The sequence below is a fragment of the Hippocampus zosterae genome, chromosome 20 (assembly GCF_025434085.1).
Source record: "Hippocampus zosterae strain Florida chromosome 20, ASM2543408v3, whole genome shotgun sequence".
In the NCBI taxonomy this organism is placed as follows: domain Eukaryota; kingdom Metazoa; phylum Chordata; class Actinopteri; order Syngnathiformes; family Syngnathidae; genus Hippocampus; species Hippocampus zosterae.
This window is the reverse complement of record NC_067470.1, coordinates 6,230,809-6,254,458: the sequence shown is the minus strand read 5'-3', so window position 1 is coordinate 6,254,458 and position 23,650 is coordinate 6,230,809. Positions and strand designations below refer to the sequence as shown.

At 42.6% G+C, this 23,650-nt stretch overlaps 4 protein-coding genes across 8 annotated transcripts in view; 3 read left to right on the top strand and 1 right to left on the bottom strand.

The window, feature by feature from the left end:
* Positions 1-301: 301 nt before the first annotated feature.
* pabpn1 (poly(A) binding protein, nuclear 1) lies at positions 302-7,523 on the top strand. 3 transcript variants are annotated; one of them, XM_052054227.1, is made up of 7 exons: positions 302-775; positions 2,543-2,651; positions 3,025-3,092; positions 3,313-3,419; positions 3,520-3,607; positions 3,741-3,892; positions 6,847-7,523. In XM_052054227.1, the coding sequence occupies exons 1-7, from the start codon at positions 641-643 to the stop codon at positions 7,034-7,036; spliced, it is 849 nt and encodes a 282-aa protein (XP_051910187.1). In that variant the 5' UTR covers positions 302-640; the 3' UTR covers positions 7,037-7,523. The 3 variants fall into 3 exon arrangements, with proteins under 3 accessions (XP_051910187.1, XP_051910188.1, XP_051910189.1); XM_052054228.1 differs by lacking the exon at positions 6,847-7,523 and adding an exon at positions 5,814-6,074; XM_052054229.1 differs by lacking the exon at positions 302-775 and adding an exon at positions 1,039-1,208.
* A 5,561-nt stretch (positions 7,524-13,084) lies between these two features.
* Positions 13,085-16,107, bottom strand: ngdn (neuroguidin, EIF4E binding protein). The gene is made up of 11 exons (XM_052054225.1): positions 16,087-16,107; positions 15,762-15,821; positions 15,490-15,561; positions 14,871-15,008; positions 14,704-14,788; positions 14,573-14,625; positions 14,385-14,487; positions 13,889-14,063; positions 13,649-13,802; positions 13,384-13,450; positions 13,085-13,209 (listed from the first exon to the last, which is right to left on the bottom strand). The coding sequence occupies exons 1-11, from the start codon at positions 16,105-16,107 to the stop codon at positions 13,190-13,192; spliced, it is 948 nt and encodes a 315-aa protein (XP_051910185.1). The 3' UTR covers positions 13,085-13,189.
* A 997-nt stretch (positions 16,108-17,104) lies between these two features.
* Positions 17,105-23,650, top strand: part of LOC127593046 (receptor activity-modifying protein 3-like) — a 44,517-nt gene continuing 37,971 nt past the window's right edge. Inside the window, exon 1 of the mRNA XM_052054238.1 lies at positions 17,105-17,118. The gene's annotated coding sequence lies outside the window, so the exon portion shown is untranslated. The remainder of the gene's footprint in view (positions 17,119-23,650) is intronic.
* Positions 17,193-19,869, top strand: cebp1 (CCAAT/enhancer binding protein (C/EBP) 1). Of its 3 annotated transcripts, none has more exons than XM_052054236.1 (3): positions 17,193-17,308; positions 18,163-18,414; positions 18,499-19,869. In XM_052054236.1, the coding sequence occupies exons 1-3, from the start codon at positions 17,306-17,308 to the stop codon at positions 18,805-18,807; spliced, it is 564 nt and encodes a 187-aa protein (XP_051910196.1). In that variant the 5' UTR covers positions 17,193-17,305; the 3' UTR covers positions 18,808-19,869. The 3 variants fall into 3 exon arrangements, with proteins under 3 accessions (XP_051910196.1, XP_051910194.1, XP_051910195.1); XM_052054234.1 differs by having other exon boundaries at positions 17,194-17,308; positions 18,127-18,414; XM_052054235.1 differs by having other exon boundaries at positions 17,195-17,308; positions 18,130-18,414.

The window sequence follows — 23,650 nt, the reverse complement described above, 5'->3', positions numbered from 1 at the left end:
AATAATGAAAGGCCCACAAATGTTAGGTGTTAGATTTTTTTTAATACATTCAAAATAATATATCTTAAAAAGTACTCAGAGAACATTTAAAATATATATCTCTGGCAATTATGCGCGATCGTGAGTAGCGTTTTTGAATGCTATATCTTTAATCCAATCAAAGTCTTCCATTCGTTTTGACACCCGGAAAAGCTACTTTATCAACCAATAGAAATGCGATGTGGAATAAAAAGGCTGACCCCATTCGTCCAATACTGACGCTATTTTCTCATACGTCCGTAATGACACTTTGCTCCGCCTCTGGCCTCCATTTCTGAAAAGAGCCCGCTGCCGATCACAAGTCTTCGCTCGTGTTTTTTTTAAACAGTTAATTCATTGAACTCGGCTCTGACGGGAATTCGGGCGATTATCTGGAGGTTGAGGTTCAAAACCAATGTTATACGTTTTACGATTTTACGCTATTCGAACGAGGGCCGAACCGTAGCTTGGATTTTATTGAACCTTTTAACTTTACTCGGCGTATTCTGCCTCTTCCCCCTCTCTCTTGACCGCCCCACTCACTCCCCCTCCCCCCTCGTGCGTGAGTTGGGGCCTGCTCCGTTGGTTTGGCCACGAGGCGCATTTACACTTGGTCGAAGCGATGGCGGAGTTCGGAAATGGGCTGGCGGAGGAATCGCTACTAGATTCTGACCCTGGACACCCCGAATTGGAAGACCCCGGAGTTGGTGACGAGGAGCCGGGATTAGAAGAGGGAGAGGCGGCAATAGAAGACCCGGTAAGTGAAGGGCATTGTTTCATTCGGTGCATGCCTACGCGAATAGCCATGCTCGTCAATTGCGATATCCCAACCATTGCGAAGCGCTCTTTGATCACGTTTAGCGTGGCTCTTGAATGCTATCGATTCCTCACAAAGATTTATGTCACATGTCGTGTGCGTGGCTATTACCGCCAGCTCGGTCTGAGCCGCCATTATGGTTCGCGCAGTGCAGTAGAATTGGGTGGTGACATGCGCGATATCGGCAGCCATCTTGGCGCTAGAGGGGCGCTAGTTTCTGCGCCAGGCGGCGAGACCGAGCCTCTGAATACAAATCGCCGCAAAGACTCAACACTGGGATGTTTGAGCTAGTCGGGGGCGAGGGTAGGACACGCCGCAACCACTGTGCACCGTCGCGTCAGTCTCCTTGATTGCGAAGCCGCCCTCGTTGACGGTAATGGCACGTTATTTGTGTGTGTGTGTCGCCTTTACACTTGACGGCTTCCTCGCTGCGGCATTTCAAGCACCAACGTCGAGACGTGGAAATGACCTAGCGACAACCGGCTAACATGCTAGCTTACCTTGGTCACCCTAACACAATACAGTCATCGTGCTAGACCCAGAACCCAACTCGGTCGCCCGCGAAACCATAAAATGCGCCCGTGTTTGTAGGGCCGAAGCGTATGACGCGGTTTGATGGACCGAGACGAAATGTGCGTCTGGCCAGGCAAAGCTCGCCGACAACACGAGATCTGGGTGGAGATGGCAGCCGTGATTGTCTTTTGAGTTCGCACCGTGCTGCGTGGCGAGCGTCCTTTAACGACTGGACGTGTTTGGCGTGAGGTGGAAAGAGACGGTTTTCATTTAAAACCGAGGGAGGATGCCCAGTTCACGCGACACGTTGATCTTTTAAGGCGTGTCTGCCAGCCAGACTCAATGCAATCGTTATTTTATTGCAGGGTCGTGCCTTCGTTTGCCATTTGTCTCATTTCCATTGAGACCTGACGCTGGCAAGCAAGCATGTGCCACAAGTCATTGTGTACACATGCGTTTACAGCAGCTATTTATCGTGGGTCATTGCATTTGGTTTATGTGCTGGATGTGTTTGTGACAGCATTGCCCTGAATGGAATTGGAATGACTCCCACTGCAATGCACCACTCTCTAGGAGGCTGCACGCTCACACGGGGACACTGTCGTCTGTGTGTTCCAAGCCCTATTTATTTTATTTTTTTAATTGTACAATAGCAGGCGTGAGGACTTGCAAACACACATTCCCATATTTGTGTGTGTGTGTGTGACAGAGATAATGCTGGTGTATAAATAAACAGTAAATTGGTTCAAAATATTGGGGTGAGTTTTTGTTTATTTAAACCCACATCTGATCTCATAAAATTCTCGAGTCTTATCAGTATTTGTGATTTCTCAGCATTAAAACGTTACAAAAGCACATCACGTCACTAACTAGCTGTAGAACTGAGGAAAATCGGAATATGGTCAAATGAAGTTATAGCTGGTACGGCCAAATACTTTATATTATATTTTGCAGCTTTAATGTTACTCAGGGTTTTATCTTGAGAAATGCGTGGCAGGTCCCATCAAATAATTCCCCGCCCTTTAAAGTTTTCGCAGGCAGCTGTTACCACAACTTTTCTGCATGTAGTCAATTAATGAAATAATACCCTGTAAGGCTTGTCATTCAGTAATCGTGAATCCATTATGGCGACAGCTTGTAATTCTTACTTCGATGTACGCTCAAAGGCTTCACCGACATTTGTATCTTCCGCAGGAGCTGGAGGCTATCAAAGCCCGTGTGAGAGAGATGGAGGAAGAGGCAGAGAAACTGAAGGAGTTGCAGAACGAGGTGGAGAAACAAATGAATCTAAGCCCTCCGCCAGGTAAATTTTCTATTTTTTTAGGAAGGGCTCTTTAGATGTTTGAAAATATGCATTGAACACAAAAATTAAGTATTGTATCCAATTAGTAGTGTTAGATACAGTATCTCTTTGTCTTTAATGGTGCACCGGACTTTACATGCACCTAATTTGTAATGTAGATTAAAGGAAATGGCTTTGAAGCACACATAAAACTCATCGGTGAGGATTTGACTGGCATTCACTGAGATTAAAGTGTTTTACAAAGCATGTTCAACAAGTTTGACAATTTCCAATGTATCTTTGATTAAAAATAATAATAATACTAATACAGTACTTACTTCAGCAAGCTGTTGATATTTTTGATCACTGTTTTTTTTTGTTCTGCCTTTTGTAGTCGGTCCAGTCATAATGTCGTTTGAGGAAAAAATGGAAGCAGATGGCCGATCGATATACGTCGGAAACGTGAGTAGCTTTTTTCTTAATTGTCATGCACACGGACAAAAATGCAGCTTTTGTTGTGACTCGGATTTTGTCAGAAAAGACACGGCTCCCACTTTTGTTGGTGTCCTCGCGGAATAGCTTCAGTCCTAGACGGCTTGTTTACAACAAATAAAATACCTAATTGTCGTTCTATTCAATTATGCGGGTCATGAAATCTTGAGCGCTTTGCTTTTTCCTTTAGGTGGATTATGGTGCGACTGCCGAGGAGCTGGAGGCCCACTTCCATGGATGCGGTTCAGTAAATAGAGTCACCATCTTGTGTGACAAATATACGGGGCATCCCAAAGGGTAAAGTATCGAAGTTGAGGTTCTCGCGTTCACATTGGTCTCTGCTATGTGTTCTGTCGGATCAAATATTTGCCCTCACTTGATGCTTTTTGTTCCACAGGTTTGCATATATCGAGTTTGCAGACAAAGAGTCTGTGAGGACAGCGATGGCTTTGGATGAGTCTCTGTTTAGAGGAAGACAGATAAAGGTAACAGTTGCAATGGGAGATTATTGTTTTGCATAGCATTGTATGATCGCGGCACGATGCTTTGACAATTGTCGACTGGACCACTAAAAGTTGGCGTCAAATGTTGAACCATCACCTTTTTTTTTCTTTCCAGGTCGGCGCAAAGAGAACAAACAGACCCGGCATCAGCACCACAGATCGCGGATTTTCCCGGGCTCGGTTCCGATCACGGGGGGGAAACTTTTCTTCACGCGCTCGCTACTACAGTGGCTACACACCGCCCAGAGGCAGAGGACGGGCCTTCAGGTCAGTGAACACTTTGGGGGAGGACACACTGCACCCGCATGAACATCATCTTCACTTGTTGCACTCAGAGAATGGTTGGGAAGACTTGCTATGACATGCGCTCATTTGCACACTTGGGAAATGTCACGTCTCATCTGCGGGCTTCATTGCATGGCATGGCCATTTCACGAAAAAGGGCATTGCACACACTGGGTTCCTCTCGGCTCCATTGACTGTCCATGGATCCAAAATCTGTATTCTTGTGATGTGCTCCTGAAAAGCAAATGTTTCAGAATAGCGTGTGACGACCCGCATGTTCCCATCCTCTCCTTCCAGCCCAGTAGAAACCAACTGCTCATTACTCCAGTTCCTCGGTTGCGTTTCCCTGTTGCGGATGATGAGCTTGCGTTTTACTTGGCGAATTTGGACTGAAACGCAAGACTTTCCCTATTGGGATCAAAACGACGGACAATAGCAAAGGCGCCACTTGTTCCAACACGGGCTTTCTCGATGGCGCCTTCCGTTTTAGGACTTTAGGAGATGCTCTCATTCGGAGTACTTTGTCAGCTCAGCGGTTGAGGTCCGGCCCGTCTTGGTGACATCCAAATTGACATATTCAGAGTTAAGGTACTCTATGTCTCAGTCTTTAAAGGCTACCCCCAATCAGTCATCACACTCCGTGCTGCTATCTATTGTCGGTTCTGGTAGCTGTGCTCAAAGGTCATAGCCGAAGTGCACGTTAATTTTCAGGGCCGTTCGAGTCACAAGTATAACTTTGAGGAACAATCATGTAAACTTTTGAGTCAAACTGCGCGCTAGATGAAGTGGCGGTTGAAAGGGAATTTGGTTCCCTTTGCAGTTTTGAAAAGTTTACCCCGCACATACAGAAAATGTTGATTTCTGTATTACATTAAAAGCCTTTTTGGGTGGTGGCCCCGCCAATTTATCGTACTGTCATGAAAAGGTCTTGGAAGATACCGCCGTACTCTGCAGTTGAATCAGAATTCAGACTGAGGCAAAGCGAAAGCGCAACATGAGTTGGCGTGTGTCGAATGTGATTGCATGCATAACATGTCATCTTTGCAAGTCGGAAGAGAAGAATCTGGGCGCGTGTGGGGTTTGGTTTTTATTGAGTATTTTTGATTTTATTTTATTTATTTTTTTTTTTTGTTTTAATGGCTCCCAACCTTTACGTTAGTGTGCACTCCCAGAGACAAAGGTTCATTACTGCAGCCTGATCTCAGCATCGGTCCACTGGTGTCTCTCTGCGTGTGTGTTGAAGAGGTGACCCCTGTTTGGGCTTTTGGAATAGTGTGCTTGGCTTTAGTGTGGGTTTGGCAAGTGATAATGCTGTGGTGTGTGCGTGCGCTGTGTTTTCATTTGAGTTTACCCCCACCCCCAGTGACCCCCCAATGGTGGCTCTCGCACGAATGGGAGCCCCCCTTTTGCACAGCTGGTTCATGAGGGAAATCTTGATGCTCCTCTCCATGAACAGCTGGGGCGTACCTCTCATTGTCAACGCCCCCATCACCCCCCCACAAAATGTTAATTTTGCAGACCAGAGTGGCACCATAGGTGGGGGTCATTCTTCAGGGGCTGTTGTGCAACGTGTCCAAAGAAGCTAGAGAGAGAGAAAGAGGGAGAGTGTACCTTTGCTACCCCCGTTTAACCCAGCCACACACCCGCTCACGTTGGTCTTGAAATTAAACACTCGCCCTTTTTTGGCAAAGCTGACCCAAGCTACTCTTGGCCCATTCCTCCGCACTCACATGTTGTATTGCTACACTGGCATAAAAGCAAATGTGCAACAGTGTAAAATGTTAAGTCTGCACCTCCGCCCTCAAGCGCGCACACCAAATTGAATACCACACCAGAAAATTGGTGTCCATCTTCTCAAGCCAACCAGAAAGAAACTCACCCTCTTTTTCTCTCTCTCTTCCAGGGGCCGAGGGCGAACATCGTGGTATTGCCCTTACTAAACACTCCAACCCCTCCCCTCCTTTTACTATCAACCCCTTTTCCAAAACACACACACACATACACACACACACTCTCTCACTCACACATTTACACACACTCGTACACATTACATACACTTTAAAATTGCCCTCCCCCTCCCCCTTTCCTTCCCCAACCCAAAAAAAAGAGAAGAGTTCCAGAAGAGAGAAACAAAAAGGAAAAAAAAGGAGAAAAAAAACCTGGACAGAGAGACTGACTGTCTGCAGTGTGCATTTGTATGTGAGCGTGCGTGTGCAGAGGTTGGTGCGACCCCCCCCTGGTAAGGTATACGCTGGCCTTTGGGTGCAAGAAGTATAATGGCAAGTTTTTTCTTTGTTTGTTTTTTTCTTTCTTGTTGCTTTGGGTGTGGGAATGTTGATGTGATGACATCTCAGGCTGCAGGCATGTCTCCTTTGGTCTGGCTGTGACATCCTGCTTCTACACCATCCACAGCCCACCCATTCTCCCCATTCACCTACCACCACTGGAAAAAAAAGCAACAAAAAGGGGGGGGTTACTTCTATGACAATTTTTTTTATTGTGTTGTTCTAATGTGAAATGTTGATTAGCCAGGCTCTTGATGTGTTTTAAGTCTTTTTGCTGTACCACCCTCTCCTGCTCCCCCTTTCCATCTCTTCTGACTCTTTTCACCTTATAGCCTCCCCAGATCAACGCCCCATGATTTATTTGTAGTTTTTTGTGTTCTTCACCACACTACTTTTTGGAAGGCGACTGACCCTCTTGCGGTGGAAAATTAGAAATGTGTATTTCTTTTATTATTCTGGAAAGTGGGGCTCTTCCCTGTGTGGCCATCTACCCACCATACGTTCATAGCGGTCTCCTGCTCGACAACCTGCGCTTTATTCTAATTTTTTGGCAGACAATGTTTTTATTTGGTGCAACCCCAGCCCGTGTGTCTCCTTCCTTTCTCTCACCCCTCCTCTCTCTGTATATTAGACCACTTCTTGTCGTTTCAGGTTTCAGGACCAGTGGAGGTTGACGACCCCTCCCCAGGTGGCGCCGCCGCCCCCCACTGTCTCCGCAGCGTCTCTCTCTCTCTCTGCTCCCGCTATGCACACTCACCCCATTCTCTCCGTGTGGGGGGGAGGGGGGCAGGGCGACCACAGGCCGGCCACAGGGGGCATTTACTACAACAGCAAACGCTGATGATGCTTTGGGGTTCCCCCCGTCCCCCACAACACACACACACACACGTTTAATTCGCACGACAGCACACTGCAGCACAGACACCACTTAACAAGTCGCTGGGCCAACCTGTGATTTTTATACATCGCCAACATAGTTGAAAGGCAGTTTTTCGGGAGTAAGAAAGGCAAGATGTTTTGTCTGTGTGCGTGTGTGTGTGTTTTGGGGATGGGGGGGGTACAGTCAGGCCCCATTCCATTCTGACATTGCGCAGTGCAGTCACGGCGTGTCAGAAGGGAGGCTGACCAGTTTGTGGCATTGATTAAGTTAACGGAGTGGGCAGATATTTTACGCAGGTTCAGCAGGGAGCGGTTCGAGTTGTGTGTTGACATTTCTCCTGGGTGAAAAAGAGGGACGCGGGGTTCAACAAAAACATTTTTTTTAAACTTTTTTTTTCTTAATTCATGGTTCTGTAATTACAAACAAAAATAAAGACCTGTAAAAAGTATGTTTCTGATGTGATTCATTCAAACAGTGCCACACATGATGAGCCATTTTAGTCAATGAAACAGCAAAAATACCAAATGGGATTTTATTTTTGTGCACCGCATTGGTGAATTTGACCGCTGAGCGACATTGTCGTACTTCCTATATTTACAACATTGTAACGACTGTCTTGCATACTATATAATGATATATATATATATATATATATATATGTGTGTATAGTACGGTGTTTTTAGTTAAAAAAAAAAACGACTATGGATAGACATTTTTTACAGCCAAAAAAAACAACCGTGTTTTGAGCCGAAAAAAACGACCATCTCTAGTAAGGTGTTTTTAGCCGAAAAAAAACGACCATCTATCGTAAGGCTTTTTTAGCCCCACCAAAAAACAACCATGTACAGTACGGTGGGGTTTTTTACCCTAAAAAAAAATCCTGTTTCGAAGTGCAGAGATAAACGCGCCAGCTTTCGGTCCATGCACCCTGGGTTCAAACCCCGCTCAATGACGTGTGAAGGTACATTGCTTTCTGCAAAACCTCTAGAGGGCATGTCAAATACACATAGTGCAGTTTGAGTCACCGATCCTGGTGGTGTAGAGGTATACATGTCTGTGTTCAGTCCAGGCAACCCCGGTTCAAACCCCGCTCAATCACGCTCAGTGTCAGTACACTTCGTTACCATTTCCTGCAAACCCTCGAGAGCAGGGTTCCCCAAACATTTGACCCGGCCCTCTAACCCTTCTGTTGTCCTCGGGTCAAAAGACCATGTATAGTAAGGCGTTTTTAGCCGAAAAAACGACTATGTATAGTAAGTCTTTTTTTAGCCGAAAAAAACGACCATGTAGTATGCCGTTTTTAGCCGAAAAAACGACCATGTATAGTAAGTCTTTTTTTAGCCAAAAAAAACGACCATGTAGTATGCCGTTTTTAGCCGAAAAAACGACCATGTATAGTAAGGCGTTTTTAGCCGAAAAAAACGACCATGGATAGTAAGGCGTTTTTAGCCGAAAAAAACAACCATGGATAGTAAGGCGTTTTTAGCCGAAAAAAACGACCATGGATAGTAAGGCGTTTTTAGCCGAAAAAAACGACCATGGATAGTAAGGCGTTTTTAGCCGAAAAAAACGACCATGGATAGTAAGGCGTTTTTAGCCAAAAAAAACGACCATGTAGTATGCCGTTTTTAGCCGAAAAAACGACCATGTATAGTAAGGCGTTTTTAGCCGAAAAAAACGACCATGGATAGTAAGGCGTTTTTAGCCGAAAAAAACGACCGTGGATAGTAAGGCGTTTTTAGCCAAAAAAACGACCATGTATATATAGCAAGGCGTTTTTAGCCGAAAAAACGACCGAAAAAACGACCATGTATAGTAAGGCGTTTTTAGCCAAAAAAAACGACCATGTATAGTAAGGCGTTTTTAGACGGAAAAAAACGACCATGTATAGTAAGGCGTTTTTAGCCGAAAAAAAACAACCATGTATAGTAAGGCGTTTTTAGCCCAAAAAAATAACGAAAAAAAACGACCATGTATAGTAAGGCGTTTCAAAACAAAAAAACGACCATGTATAGTAAGGCGTTTTTAGCCGAAAAAAACGACCATGTATAGTAAGGCGTTTTAAACCAAAAAAACGACCGAAAAAAACGACCATGTATAGTAAGGCGTTTTTAGCCAAAAAAAAAACGACCATGTATAGTAAGGCGTTTTTAGACGGAAAAAAAACGACCGTGTATAGTAAGGCGTTTTTAGCCGAAAAAAACAACCATGTATAGTAAGGCGTTTTTAGCCAAAAAAAATAACGAAAAAAAACGACCATGTATAGTAAGTCTTTTTTTAGCCGAAAAAAACGACCATGTAGTATGCCGTTTTTAGCCGAAAAAACGACCATGTATAGTAAGGCGTTTTTCGCCGAAAAAAACGACCATGGATAGTAAGGCGTTTCTGGCCGAAAAAAACGACCATGTATAGTAAGCCGTTTTTAGCCGAAAAAAAAGACCATGGTATAGTAAGGCGTTTTTAGCCGAAAAAAACGACCATGTATAGTAAGGCGTTTTTAGCCGAAAAAAACGACCATGGATAGTAAGGCGTTTTTAGCCGAAAAAAACGACCATGGTATAGTAAGGCGTTTTTAGCCGAAAAAAACGACCATGTATAGTAAGGCGTTTTTAGCCAAAAAAAATAACGAAAAAAAACGACCATGTATAGTAAGGCGTTTCAAAACAAAAAAACGACCATGTATAGTAAGGCGTTTTTAGCCGAAAAAAACGACCATGTATAGTAAGGCGTTTTTAGCCGAAAAAAACGACCATGTATAGTAAGGCGTTTTTAGCCAAAAAAAAAAACGACCATGTATAGTAAGGCGTTTTTAGACGGAAAAAAACGACCGTGTATAGTAAGGCGTTTTTAGCCGAAAAAAACAACCATGTATAGTAAGGCGTTTTTAGCCAAAAAAAATAACGAAAAAAACGACCATGTATAGTAAGTCTTTTTTTAGCCGAAAAAAACGACCATGTAGTATGCCGTTTTTAGCCGAAAAAACGACCATGTATAGTAAGGCGTTTTTAGCCGAAAAAAACGACCATGGATAGTAAGGCGTTTCTGGCCGAAAAAAACGACCATGTATAGTAAGCCGTTTTTAGCCGAAAAAAAAGACCATGGTATAGTAAGGCGTTTTTAGCCGAAAAAAATGACCATGTATAGTAAGGCGTTTTTAGCCGAAAAAAACGACCATGGATAGTAAGGTGTTTTTAGCCGAAAAAAACGACCATGGTATAGTAAGGCGTTTTTAGCCGAAAAAAACGACCATGTATAGTAAGGCGTTTTTAGCCGAAAAAAACGACCATGGATAGTAAGGCGTTTTTAGCCGAAAAAAACGACCATGGATAGTAAGCCGTTTTTAGCCGAAAAAAAAGACCATGGTATAGTAAGGCGTTTTTAGCCGAAAAAAACGACCATGTATAGTAAGGCGTTTTTAGCCGAAAAAAACGACCATGGATAGTAAGGCGTTTTTAGCCGAAAAAAACGACCATGGTATAGTAAGGCGTTTTTAGCCGAAAAAAACGACCATGTATAGTAAGGCGTTTTTAGCCGAAAAAAACGACCATGGATAGTAAGGCGTTTTTAGCCGAAAAAAACGACCATGGATAGTAAGCCGTTTTTAGCCGAAAAAAAAGACCATGGTATAGTAAGGCGTTTTTAGCCGAAAAAAACGACCATGTATAGTAAGGCGTTTTTAGCCGAAAAAAACGACCATGGATAGTAAGGCGTTTTTAGCCAAAAAAACGACCATGTATAGCAAGGCGTTTTTAGCCGAAAAAAACGACCGAAAAAACGACCATGTATAGTAAGGCGTTTTTAGCCAAAAAAAACGACCATGTATAGTAAGGCGTTTTTAGACGGAAAAAAACGACCATGTATAGTAAGGCGTTTTTAGCCGAAAAAAACAACCATGTATAGTAAGGCGTTTTTAGCCAAAAAAAATAACGAAAAAAAACGACCATGTATAGTAAGGCGTTTCAAAACAAAAAAACGACCATGTATAGTAAGGCGTTTTTAGCCGAAAAAAACGACCATGTATAGTAAGGCGTTTTAAACCAAAAAAACGACCGAAAAAAACGACCATGTATAGTAAGGCGTTTTTAGCCAAAAAAAAAACGACCATGTATAGTAAGGCGTTTTTAGACGGAAAAAAACGACCGTGTATAGTAAGGCGTTTTTAGCCGAAAAAAACAACCATGTATAGTAAGGCGTTTTTAGCCAAAAAAAATAACGAAAAAAAACGACCATGTATAGTAAGGCGTTTTTAGCCGAAAAAAAACGACCATGTATAGTAAGGCGTTTTAAACCAAAAAAACGACCGAAAAAAACGGCCAGGTATAGTAAGGCGTTTTTAGCTGAAAAAAAACGACCATGTATAGTAAGGCGTTTTTAGCCGAAAAAACACCATGTATAGTAAGGCGTTTTTAGCCGAAAAAAACGACCATGTATAGTAAGGCATTTTTAGCCGAAAAAAACGACCATGTATAGTAAGGCGTTTTTGACAGAAAAAAACGACCATGTATAGTAAGGCGTTTTTAGCCGAAAAAAACGACCATGTATAGTAAGGCGTTTTTAGCTGAAAAAAACGACCATGTATAGTAAGGTGTTTTTAGCCGAAAAAAACGACCATGTATAGTAAGGCGTTTTTAACCCCCCACAAAACAACCATATATAGTAAGGCGTTTTTAGCCGAAAAAAAACGACCATGTATAGTAAGGCGTTTTTAGCCCCCCAAAAAACACCATGTATAGTAAGGCGTTTTTGGCTGAAAAAAACGACCATGTATAGTAAGGTATTTTTAGCCGAAAAAAACGACCATGTATAGTAAGGCGCTTTTAGCCGAAAAAAACGACCATGTATAGTAAGGCGTTTTTAGCCGAAAAAAACGACCATGGATAGTAAGGCGTTTTTAGCCGAAAAAAACGACCATGGATAGTAAGGCGTTTTTAGCCGGAAAAAACCGACCATGTATAGTAAGGCGTTTTTAGCCGAAAAAAACGACCATGGATAGTAAGGCGTTTTTAGCCAAAAAAACGACCATGTATAGCAAGGCGTTTTTAGCCGAAAAAACGACCATGTATAGTAAGGCGTTTTTAGCCAAAAAAAACGACCATGTATAGTAAGGCTTTTTTAGCCGAAAAAAACCGACCATGTATAGTAAGGCGTTTTAAACCAAAAGAACGCCCATGTATAGTAAGGCGTTTTAAACCAAAAAACGACCATGTATAGTAAGGCGTTTTTAGCCGAAAAAACGACCATGTATAGTAAGGCGTTTTAGCCGAAAAAAACGACCATGTATAGTAAGGCGTTTTTAGCCCAAAAAAATACCGATAAAAACCACCATGTATAGTAAGCCGTTTTTTTCGGCTAAAAACGCCTTACTGCACGTGGTCGTTTTTTTCCGCTAAAAATGCCTTACTATATACATGGTCGTTTTTTTCGGCTAAAAACGGCATACTATATATACATGGTCGTTTTCTTCGGCTAAAAACGCCTTACTATACATGGTTTTTAGGGCTAAAAACGCCTTACTGCACATGGTCGTTTTTTTCGGCTAAAAATGCCTTAATATACATGTTCATTTTTTTCGGCTAAAAACGCCTTACTATACATGGTCGTTTTTTTCGGCTAAAAACGCCTTACTATACATGTTCGTTTTTTTTCGGCTAATAACGCTTTACTATACATTGTTGTTGTTCGGCCAAAAACGCCTTACTATACATGGTCGTTTCTTTCCATTGTTTTTTCGGCTAAAATTGCCTTACTATACATGGTCGTTTTTTTCGGTCTTTCTTTCCAGCTAAAAACGCCTTACTATTCAGTCGTTTTTTTCAGCTAAAAATACCTTACTATACATGGTCGTTTTTTCGGTCTTTCTTTCCGGCTAAAAACGCCTTACTATACATGGTCGTTTTTTTCGGCTAAAAACGCCTTACTATACACGGTTGTTTTTTCGGCTTAAACCAAGACCATCATCTTCATGAAGCTTTACTTTGCGTTTTTTGCACGGAGGAAGAAAGGACCGCATATATTTCAGTTATTTATTGTTTTTCAACCACATGGCAACAAAACCCCCCAAACATCTTTCTCTCCAAAACTTGGTTAAATCCAAGTGATGACAACTTCACGGATCTATCTGTGCTTCTTGAAGGCTATGGAGGAGAAAAAAAAAGATCAGAAAAGAAAAATTAACATCCACTCTTTTTGCATTTCCTCCATTAAAAAAGTGAAAAAGGGAGGGGAAAGACTTGACACATGGCCTGATTTGTATCATGCATTATAGCAATTAAATTTTAATGTGGCTGGTCTATTTGAAATGTCCTCACCTTTCCTTCTAGTTTTCTTTTTCACGATCTGTTTCTTCTTTTTCTTGGGCCGGGGGTCATCAGCATCCTGTGATTAGCCAGCAAGGACAAAGCGTTAGGACCAGAAACAAACTGTACATAAATGCATACATGTATACATGCACACAATTTATTCAAATACACCTGTTAATACTATTGCAATACATTTTTACAAGTTTTACTCATAGAAAAGAACCGATTTGGGTCTTCAAATCAAAAACTTTGCAAGGAAAGGACCACCGCTCACCTGGCCACCCTCACCACCCGTCAGCGCTGTGATGTCACCAAAGTGCGTGATGCCACCCAGCTGACCAGACATGGACATAATTCTTCGCTTGATGGTGTTTTTCTCTCGGCTGGGCACATTCAGTCGAACCATCATGGATTCCTCAAAATGTTTCCTGCGTTATTAGACAGGGGAGTGGGGGATGAGCATCAGTGTTCACATTCTATTAAACAAAGTGGATCCCGACCAAATAAAAATCACCTGTGTAGCTCCTCACGGCTCTCTCTCTCACTCTGAAAGTCCCGCCTTTCCCGGATCTCCTCGGGGGCGTCGCTGTACTGCTGCCTCAGCTCCTGAATCACGGAGCTTCTCAGCGCAGCACGCCGCTGGCGCTCCACCTGAGCTTTCTTCTTGTCTGCTTCTGTCATGTCGCCATCTAGTGGGTAAGGAGAGATCGCGCAAGTTTTCCCACAGTACTGTAAAGGCACATTTTCTCAACAGGATCCACCTTATCTGGCATGGCTGAAACAAACCCGTGCCGAAAATAAAAAAACGACATTATTTTGAAATGTCTTCATACTTTTGAATGTTTAACGCATGGGTGGCCCAACCTTTTTTGACCGCACGTGCACACATACATCTTATTGTTTGAAACAGTTGTTGATGAAAGAGAGAATCAAACAAGAACGTACTGGTTGGGCAGTCCTGGTTTCAAGGTTGTGGAGGGGATAAAACCGTTAAATATAATCAACATTACCATAGTATACAGCTGCAATCTTGGGTGGAATGTATTTCTTGTCACTGGAGGGGGCCACTTTCTTCGTCGATCCCTGGTTCTCTTCATCTTCAGACTCACTCAGCTGTTTCAAAATTTTATATAAGGTGAGCAACTATACAGGTAATTTCAGTGGAAACCTTTCTGAGTGTGAATGCCAGGTTGCGCACTTTGCTGATGAGATTCTCCGGGTTAGGCCGAAGCTGCAGCGGATCGTTTTCAGCTGTAAACACAAACGCAGTGTTTCATTCACTGGAACATGACTTAAGATATGCAGTCTCCAACTTGGACAACAACTTACCCAAACTGCCAGTGACAGCTGTGCGCACCAGTTTATCTATTTGGTATTTGAGTTTGTGGTCAAGAGGTCGCATCTTCTCCAGGACCTAAAACAAACAAAACCACAGGTCAAATACTACTCCTACTAATACAGAGTTACAGTGTAGTTAGTGGCAGTAAACGTCTTACCGTCCTGACCGTTACCACTCGGGTTAAGGCTTCGCTCTCCTTTATTTTTCCACCTTCTGTCTTGATGCTGATTAGGTGAGTGAGGTCTTGAAGATAGAAGAGTAGCAGGTGATAACGAAGGTCCAGAAATGACAAACCCTGCCTCAGAGAAGGAGAGAACACACAATGGCTAATAGGGACGGCGCAAGTGAAATCTATTTTAACACAAGTGAACCCTCACTAGAACGTGGTTCATTGCTTAGGGCGCAGCCGTATCACAGATTTTTAAGTTATAAAACAGTCAATAATAACGGTTTATTCAACTGTTGTTTGTTACTGTAATGAGAGGTTTGGTAACAAGAAACTGACAATGTGTCTCCTTTTGATTACATTTGAGCATTTTAAATTTTAGTAGAGATTTTAGCAAGTTGACATGCCAGATCTGGCCCCCGGGGGCCTTGAGTTTGATCTACTGGATTAGATGCGGCTGCAGCATAACCAGGAGTTGTTTGTCCAGAATTTGGCTTTGAGTACAGCATTGAGCCTTTTGTGAATCACGAAGTAAAATGTACTTAAACCTGCAGTTTTATGTATGTAAAGCATTGTGAGGACAAAATTTTACTTCCCATTCTGCACTCACCTTTGTCGTCTTAAATACACCGTCTTTAACTTTGGTGATCAGTTCTTGAACATGACTGGTAACTGCTGAAACCTAGAAAGTTGCGATCATATTAATGCATCGTATTAAGTAAATGGCATCACTTGACATTGTGTGTTCACCGGTGCATGAAACATAAAAAGAATATGTTATCAAATATGTTACGAATTTTTCATTTGCTGATATGCTAAGCATGCATTTATACTGATACGCTTTTTTCCATCTTAAAATAACGTAACACGCGACGAATGTACCTGCTCTGTGAGACTCTTCAGCAGGTTAACAGCTTTGGGCAAATCACTGTCGATCAAATCCTGCAAGAAAATTAAGTGGTTATGTTTTAAAAGGGAAACAAGAGTCAAAACGTCCAAATGGTGAGCGTGGGCAAATGTGTGTGTAGCTAACTGGCTAGCCAACGTCTTTATGACAAAACAATTATACTTTCCCATAAGCCTAGATTATATGCAACAACTCATTTCATCGGCCACGCCACAGTGAGGAATATACCAGCTAATACAACAACAATAATAACAGAAATAACAACTTGAAGTAAAAGTCAACTAGCACACGTTTACTCACATTGTCGACGGCAGAAGCCATTTTAGACTTGTTGAAATACGGAAGCGCAGTGGGACAAAAGTCTTATGGCGACATTCCATCCGACACAGAGATAAAAACGTCAAATACTTACGTACACGTTTTTCAAGTTTCTAACAAATACATTACAATGGCATGTTTAACCAAACAGGTATTAAATATAATTCATTATCAGTGAACGCCTGTGTATATATGTTAATCAAATACAAACCAAATTCCAATGAAGTTGCAGCATTGTGTTGAACATAAAACACGATACAGTACAATGATTTGCAAATTATCATCGACCTTTGTTAAACTGAATACTGTACACGACAAATACAAGACCACACACTACCATAAAATTAAAAGTTAATAATTGTTTGCCAAAAAGGGGTGTATTCAATTAAATATAGGTTGAACATGATTTGAAAATCATTGTATTGCATTAGTATTTGTGTTTAACACAACGTCCCGAATTCATTGGAATTGGGTTCTTAGGTATCAATAGCAAATATCACTTATCATCAGTGTTCACATGTTGACAGATGTTTACACTTGTGAATCATTATTACAATCATCCATCCATCTAACCATCAATTTTCTGATCTGCTTAATGATTATCCTCACAAGGTTTGCGGGGCGTGCTGGAGCCTAACCCAGTTGTCATCCGGCAGTCGGCAGTGTACAACCTGAACTGCTTGCCAGCCAATCTCAGGGCACACAAATCAGAACAACCTTTGGCGCTGACATTCACATCTAAGGACAATTTAGAGTGTTCCATTAGCCCGCCATGCATGTTGTTGGGAGTGTTGGAGGAAACCCCCGTACCCGGAGAAAAGCCAGGCAGGCAGGGGAAGAACATACAAACTCTGCACAGGAATACCAGAGCCGGAATCGAACCCAGCACCTCTGCACTGTGAGGCGGGCGTGCTAACCACTTGCCTTCTGTGCCGCTCATATTGACATCATACGTGGGTATATATTATGGGGACATTTTAATTCATAATTGTGTGTGCACGTGTGTATGTGTGTGTTAGAGTATGAGAGAGAGGGTGCGAGCAAGAGTGAGAGAGAACTGCGGTCGGAGGAGGTTGGTGTGGGGGTGGAAATTTGGGGAATCAAGCTTTTTTTTCCCCTCCCCTCAGACCATTTACCATCAAACTGTCAACCTGTATGATAACCTGCCAACATTATCTGAGTGTCTGAGGAGAAACTAGTCATGGTAAGTCTGGTCTTCACTTGTTTGGGGAATTGTATGCAGTTAATATTTCAACAAAAAAAAACTTACAGCAGCATACAGCTATTGAATGCGTAACAGCAATAATGTACCTTATTTAGTGAGCGTAGTGTGGTAAAATGGTCAAAATGGTTCTCAGTGGGATGAAGTCAAGTTCAAGAATACTGCAAATGGCTATTAATATAATTGATTCTTGATTGCGTTTCTGATGGTGTCAGTTGAAACGGAGAAATAATTGTTGAAACAGCTCTTGCAGTACATGTCATTGCTGCATTTAATTGTCTGGACAGTGTAGTGTTGGGAATAATAGCCTACATTTCTTTTTTTTTTTGGAAGGGGAAAAAAATAGTTTCCCCCGATTAAGGGGTGGTAATAAACTCCTATGACCAATGGAATTACAGAAATTACGCAATGGTATTTAATGTTTCTTCACTAAATTAAATCTCAATTGGAAAAAAAAAATTTTCTTGTGGTTGTTATGATATGTTTTGCAGCCTATTTGCATCTTTTACTGCCGTGGCACTTTTGTTCAGGGCTGTGACAGTTCGATTCGATATACTGCACATTTCAATGTTTTTTTTTTTTTCCTTTTTCATCAAGAAAGATGTTAATATGGAATCCATCTTGCCAATACCAACTTAAGCTTCACTAACATATTTAGTTTTCAGAGGTGACAACTGTGGGACATAATTGCATAAAGCAGACACGGAGTGGTTTTTTTCATGTTAATTCTTTTTCTTCTGCATCCAAACATTTGATCTTTTTTAAAAAAAAATAATTGATATTATGACATTGAAACCCAGCAGATGTGTGAATCCAGGGTGTCCTCTGTCATCCAGGAGTGGATGAATCCGTACCCGAATCAGGCCCATGTGACACTCAACCCAACGTCTTCAAGCCCAGCCGGGTCATCCAATTTGGTTTCAATGGACATGATAACATACAGCCAGTCTCAGGGACTGAGGGGCAGCAGTGAGGACAGAATGGACGAGCAGATGATGGGACTGTCGTACCTGCCGTACACGTCCTCTTGTCTCAGCAGCGCCACAAATTCCGGGAACCCACACCACAACCATGGCAGCAATTTGCAGGTGAGAGACAAGCGACGGGGTGCAGGTTGTACAGTATGTGATGTGTAAAATTTTGGAACTCTCTGTAAAACTTCGCATCCTCAGGAATTCCCTCCTCCTTTCATCTTGCCAACCATGCGTGCCCCGGTGGCCAAGAGGAGCATCAGCAAGGACAGCGCAGAGTACCGGCTGCGACGCGAGAGGAACAACATCGCGGTGCGGAAGAGTCGAGACAAGGCCCGCAGGAGGATCCTGATGACGCAGCAGAGGGCCCTGCAGCTGCAGGAGGAGAACCAGAAGCTGCAGATCAAGATCGGGCAGCTCTCACAGGAGCTGGACACTCTCAGACATATCCTGTCCCAGCAGCACCTACCGGGAAGTGAAGAGGGGGGCGCGGGGGTCCCCACCGTCTGAGCAAAGCCTTATAGAACAATAATCGGCCCGTCATATCGTACCCTCACCGGACTCTTCCTTAGGTACAGTGCTCAACACACTGATTAGACCACCTGTCATAAAAATGAGAAGAGTCCGTGCAGCATCATCAAGTGCTTCAGTGGACACTTTCCATTTCAAGAATGGACATCACATTATTTGACAATGTGATATTTTTCAGCCCAAAGAGCTTCTACTGTACATACGGTCGAATTCGCCATTACAAAACCCCCCCACGAAAAACAACTTTGCTCATTACCAATGCTGTTAATTTAGGGCAACGGTGGCCAATAAGCCTTACGCCGAATGGTGGTCTAATCATTCTGGTAAGCGTTTTAAACCTGCACAAACCGAGGAGAACCACTACAAAAACTGTATTCCAGTCGCGCATTGACAAAGATACCAATGCTGAGTTTGACTGGCAGCGCAATCTGCTTATGACTGTGAGCGAAGTGCACTGCACGCATCATCGGCTGTTTCTAATATTTTGGCACCCATGCGGCAAGTGCAAAATATTGCAGACATTTCTTTGCATGCCGCAGTGCAGTTCCACCACCGCAAACTGTTCCATCAAGCTCAGCATTATCATATCTTCCATTGAGGATAATAAATTGTGCATCTGTACCTCATCTTCTGGCTTGTTCGGTTTGATTCCTGTACAGGACATTGTGCGTTATGGTCATTTGTTGTAAAATGCATTTGAGGCTGATATTGCCCCAAGAGATACAAGATTCATCCTTTACAAGCAAATGTGGAATTAGTAAAGTTGCTGCGTATTTGGTTATTTTAGCTTCATTGTGGATGTTTTCTTTCCCCATGGCATTTGCTTCTTTCTAATGTGGACAATGTCTGTAAAAATATTTCATTCGGTACACCTGCGGCTGTATCAGATTAAAAATTTTGCCTTCGCAAAGACAGCAAAGATGATGACGCTCGATTTTAATTGACGTTTGTCAGAGAGATAATTTAACCAAACGGTTCTTATTATCGTGCCTATACTGTGCTGATGTTTATAACACCGCTAATAAAGATGGTTATCAAAATTGTTTTTGTCAAGGACCACTTTTTATTTTCACAGATTTGGCTATTTAATGAGAATCCGAAACAGAAAAAAACCCTGTTTCTTCAGGATTAAAAGACTTAGAGAGCAATTACCGTAATTTGTTATACGAGCATGCAGCTGACTCAGAAGCAGCATACGCACTGTATATTCATCATTTAGTAGATATTTATGCATGCATCCATGATCCTATAAATGCTGCATTGTAGAAAAAGTCACTGCTTGATGCCGGAGCTGCTGCAAAAGTGGTTACATTGCAGGCTGGAGTGAATTTCTGCTTTAAGGACTCAAATTTACAACAGATTTCAAAGAAACGTACGTGCAAATGGTTGCAGATGTGACATTGTTTGAACCGCAACGTACTTGATAATTGCAATACATTATCAAACGGGTAAAAGGAAAAAGACCAATATTTTGTCACTTCAAAATTCTCGCTCATAACAACAACAAAAATATTTTCAAAGAACGTTTGAAAGCAGCGTCTAACTAATCGACCGAAAGCTTGCATTTGGCTACTGATGTGCGGCTTTTGCACATTGCTTTTGCAGATTTGACATCAGCCAGCATGCAGTGAAAGGCCACATTCTTTCCTTCTCATAGATAAAGTTCTGATGCAAGCCAATGTATTCTCCGTCATTGCGTACATTAAGCGTGTGTTGTATGTTACATCAGGGAACATGGCATCCACCTGCCACATCATTTACCATAAGTCGTCTAGCCACAGAAACGGACGTCATGTCACGGACCGTTGTTCACTAGCGGTTTCCCTTTGTGAGATGGGTAAGATTTCGACACAGCGGAGAATGGAGATGAGGGAGCGTAGAGATCGTATCAGCGTTTCGGGCTGCCAGGGCCTTCCTGTGGCTGTGATGGTCGCGAAGGGACACAGAGATAGGAGATACAGAGGAGGGGGCTAGGGGAAGCCGCTGACACCCTCGTTTTATAGAAATATATCTGTCCAAGACCATTGTTATTTCTGGACTCATTTTCTAAACCTCAAAGTCTGACGTGGGCAAAGAGATCAGGGAGGGGGGGTGTTGAAAGCTTGAAACGACAACGTTCATTTCGGATAGGAGAGATCAAGATGATAAAAGATAAGGCAAATTAACTTTCGGTCCGTTCTTAATGCATTGCTATCCGTCAGTCTGTCTGTCTGTCTGATGAATGTCAGATTTTAAGACTCAATCTTAAAATGCAAACTGAAGGAACGCCTACGCTAAGTGTCTCACTTCTGAATCCTTTTCAAATGCCATGCCCACTGTCCTTTGTAATTGTGCCCCAGTCTTAGGACATGTATCTTGAAAGAAATCCACAAAATGGGTCCATATTTCGGACTTCAAATTGCTCACTGCGGAAAAACACACAACTCTGATTAGACAGCCACTTCTGTGATTCTGTGATCTATCTATCAATCGATCATGTTGCTGTGGTGAAACGCGAGACTACGCAGTGGCGATCACATATTTGAGCACCAAAGACTGACTTCTTGTTTGACCCGAGCGCGTCTGTTGAAATGTCCCGCAGTGTCGTGTGGGGCAATCTGTGGTCCTGTAGACTGCGACATCTCCACAGAGTGAGGAAAGACCGTATTTCATCTAATCCTCACCAAATTACCCAACACGCAGCAGCATATATGAACCACCACCACAACACTGCTAAGCATATCACTGATAGTCCAGTCGTTAGTTATTTTCAAAGTTCACTGGCACACTTTTAGGAATCAAATCACAGTGCCGGCGAACAAACCGCTAGAGGTGGCAAATGGAAAACTTTTCTTGAATCCTTTGAATCGTATACATGAGAGATACTCGCCTCTTTTGTTTCCCACCTCTTAAAACCACAATAGATACTATGAATCGATGAAGATCTAAACTGTGGTTAATTTTAACTCTCTCGATATACTTCTTTATTGCATCATAGCGCCAACCACAAAGGTTGAGGGGGGGAAAAAAGCGATATTATATATACAAAGGGTTAGAAAGAACAGATATCTTGGGAAAAATGAATAGTTAAGTACAGATGACTGGAAAGCTACTAAAGTATGAACAAAATATTTCTTCATTACTTTGCACCACTGATTATCGGTCTTCTCTTTGCATTAAGATGTGGATTTCCAATGAATTTCAAAAGTCTACACACCCTTGTTCATAAGCCTGGTTTTGAATGAAAAAATGAGACTGTGATAAATGATTTAAATAACTTTTTTCCATCATGAATATGACCAATAACCTGTACAATTCAACATGGGGGGGAAAAAACCCAACAGCAACAATCTTTTGTTCTTTATTACAAAAGGTATGTATTGTGCAAACACCCACAAGTGAAGCATGGTGGTGGCAGCATCATGAAGAGTGGCTGCTGTGCTTCAAATGCAAATGTAATCTTAGTCTATGCGGAGGGAATAATGAGCAGTTCCAAAAAACAGTCACTGTTAACACAAACTCTCCAGGCTTCATTTTTAGTCTTCCCTTTAAATGAGAGAATGGTAGCGAAAATGTGCGCAAATAAAATCTAATGCAGAAAAGAGAAGTCATTGGATTCTTGCAAAAACCAGTTCAGCTATTATGCGGGAAAGTGAAGAGGGCCCTTGGAAGAAGTCACTGACTGTGTGGCGCCACAATGTGGCAAACTAGTGTTCGTACAGTAGTTTTCCAATGATGACATTGGAATTTGCCATTTGTGGAAGCATTTGCTACACCAGATTCTTGTCCTGTCAATCATTTTAAAATAAAATGACATGCTAATTTGTAAATATCGGTTGGTTCCTTGAAAAAGTCTTTCCCTTCTTGTTAAAAAGTTACTTGATGTAACCGGTGCTAAAACTGAAGAACAATGTGAACATTGCTGACAATGACAATGTTTATTTGCCAAAAACAAATATGGAGGACAATTGTCCTCCATATTTTGAGGACACATCTCCAGCAGCGCATATCCCTGTTTGTTGTTTGTTTCGTCCTTTTAACGGTGTTTGTTGTTTTCTTCTTCTTTCTACCCACATTCTTGCTGCTGGAGGCTCTAAATTTCCCCAGTGTGGGACAAATAAAGGATTCTTATCTTATCTTATCTTATAGTCCTCAAACACATCGAGGAAAATGTGTATCTGTCCGTCTGTCATTTCTTACGAAATGATTGCTCTGCACCCGACAGACGACGTCTGGTCGCGCCGAGACAGCAGACGTCATCGTCATTTTGCCGATTGCAGCCGAAGTTTGCCGAAAGGCGAACCGCCGGCGGAGGCTCACACGAGCCTTCCCTCAGTGCAGTTCTCCACAAGCTCTTTGTCCGCGACCGGCTGGATGACGACATGCATTTGCCTCAGATGTTGCCTTTGGCAATACCTCGCTACTGACCGTCTTCTTATTTCGGATCGGAAGACCGAACCCGATCGGAAAATTATACCGAGGGAATAGAGGAGGAGCGTCACGCTCGGACTGCGTGTCGCCCGACTAGCTTCATCACCATTACGGCAGCTGCCAGTGTTAGCTGCAACACATCTAGCGCGTCCTTTTGTGGATCGGCGTCTTTATTTGTGTTTTCCCCTTACTTCCGTTGTTATCCAACAGTGATGTCGTTTTATTCGGGACTAGCGCACAAAGAAGACCCGCACACAAGCGAATGTGCGTTGACAGCCGTGGAAGTACTCTGAGCAGGCGCCGCGCGCACTCCGCAATGTTCGGGACGTTTGGAAGTGACGACGCCACACAGAAATAACACCATTCTAAAAAAAAAGGGTAAGTCATCGCGTGTTTTCCAGTCACGCAGTCA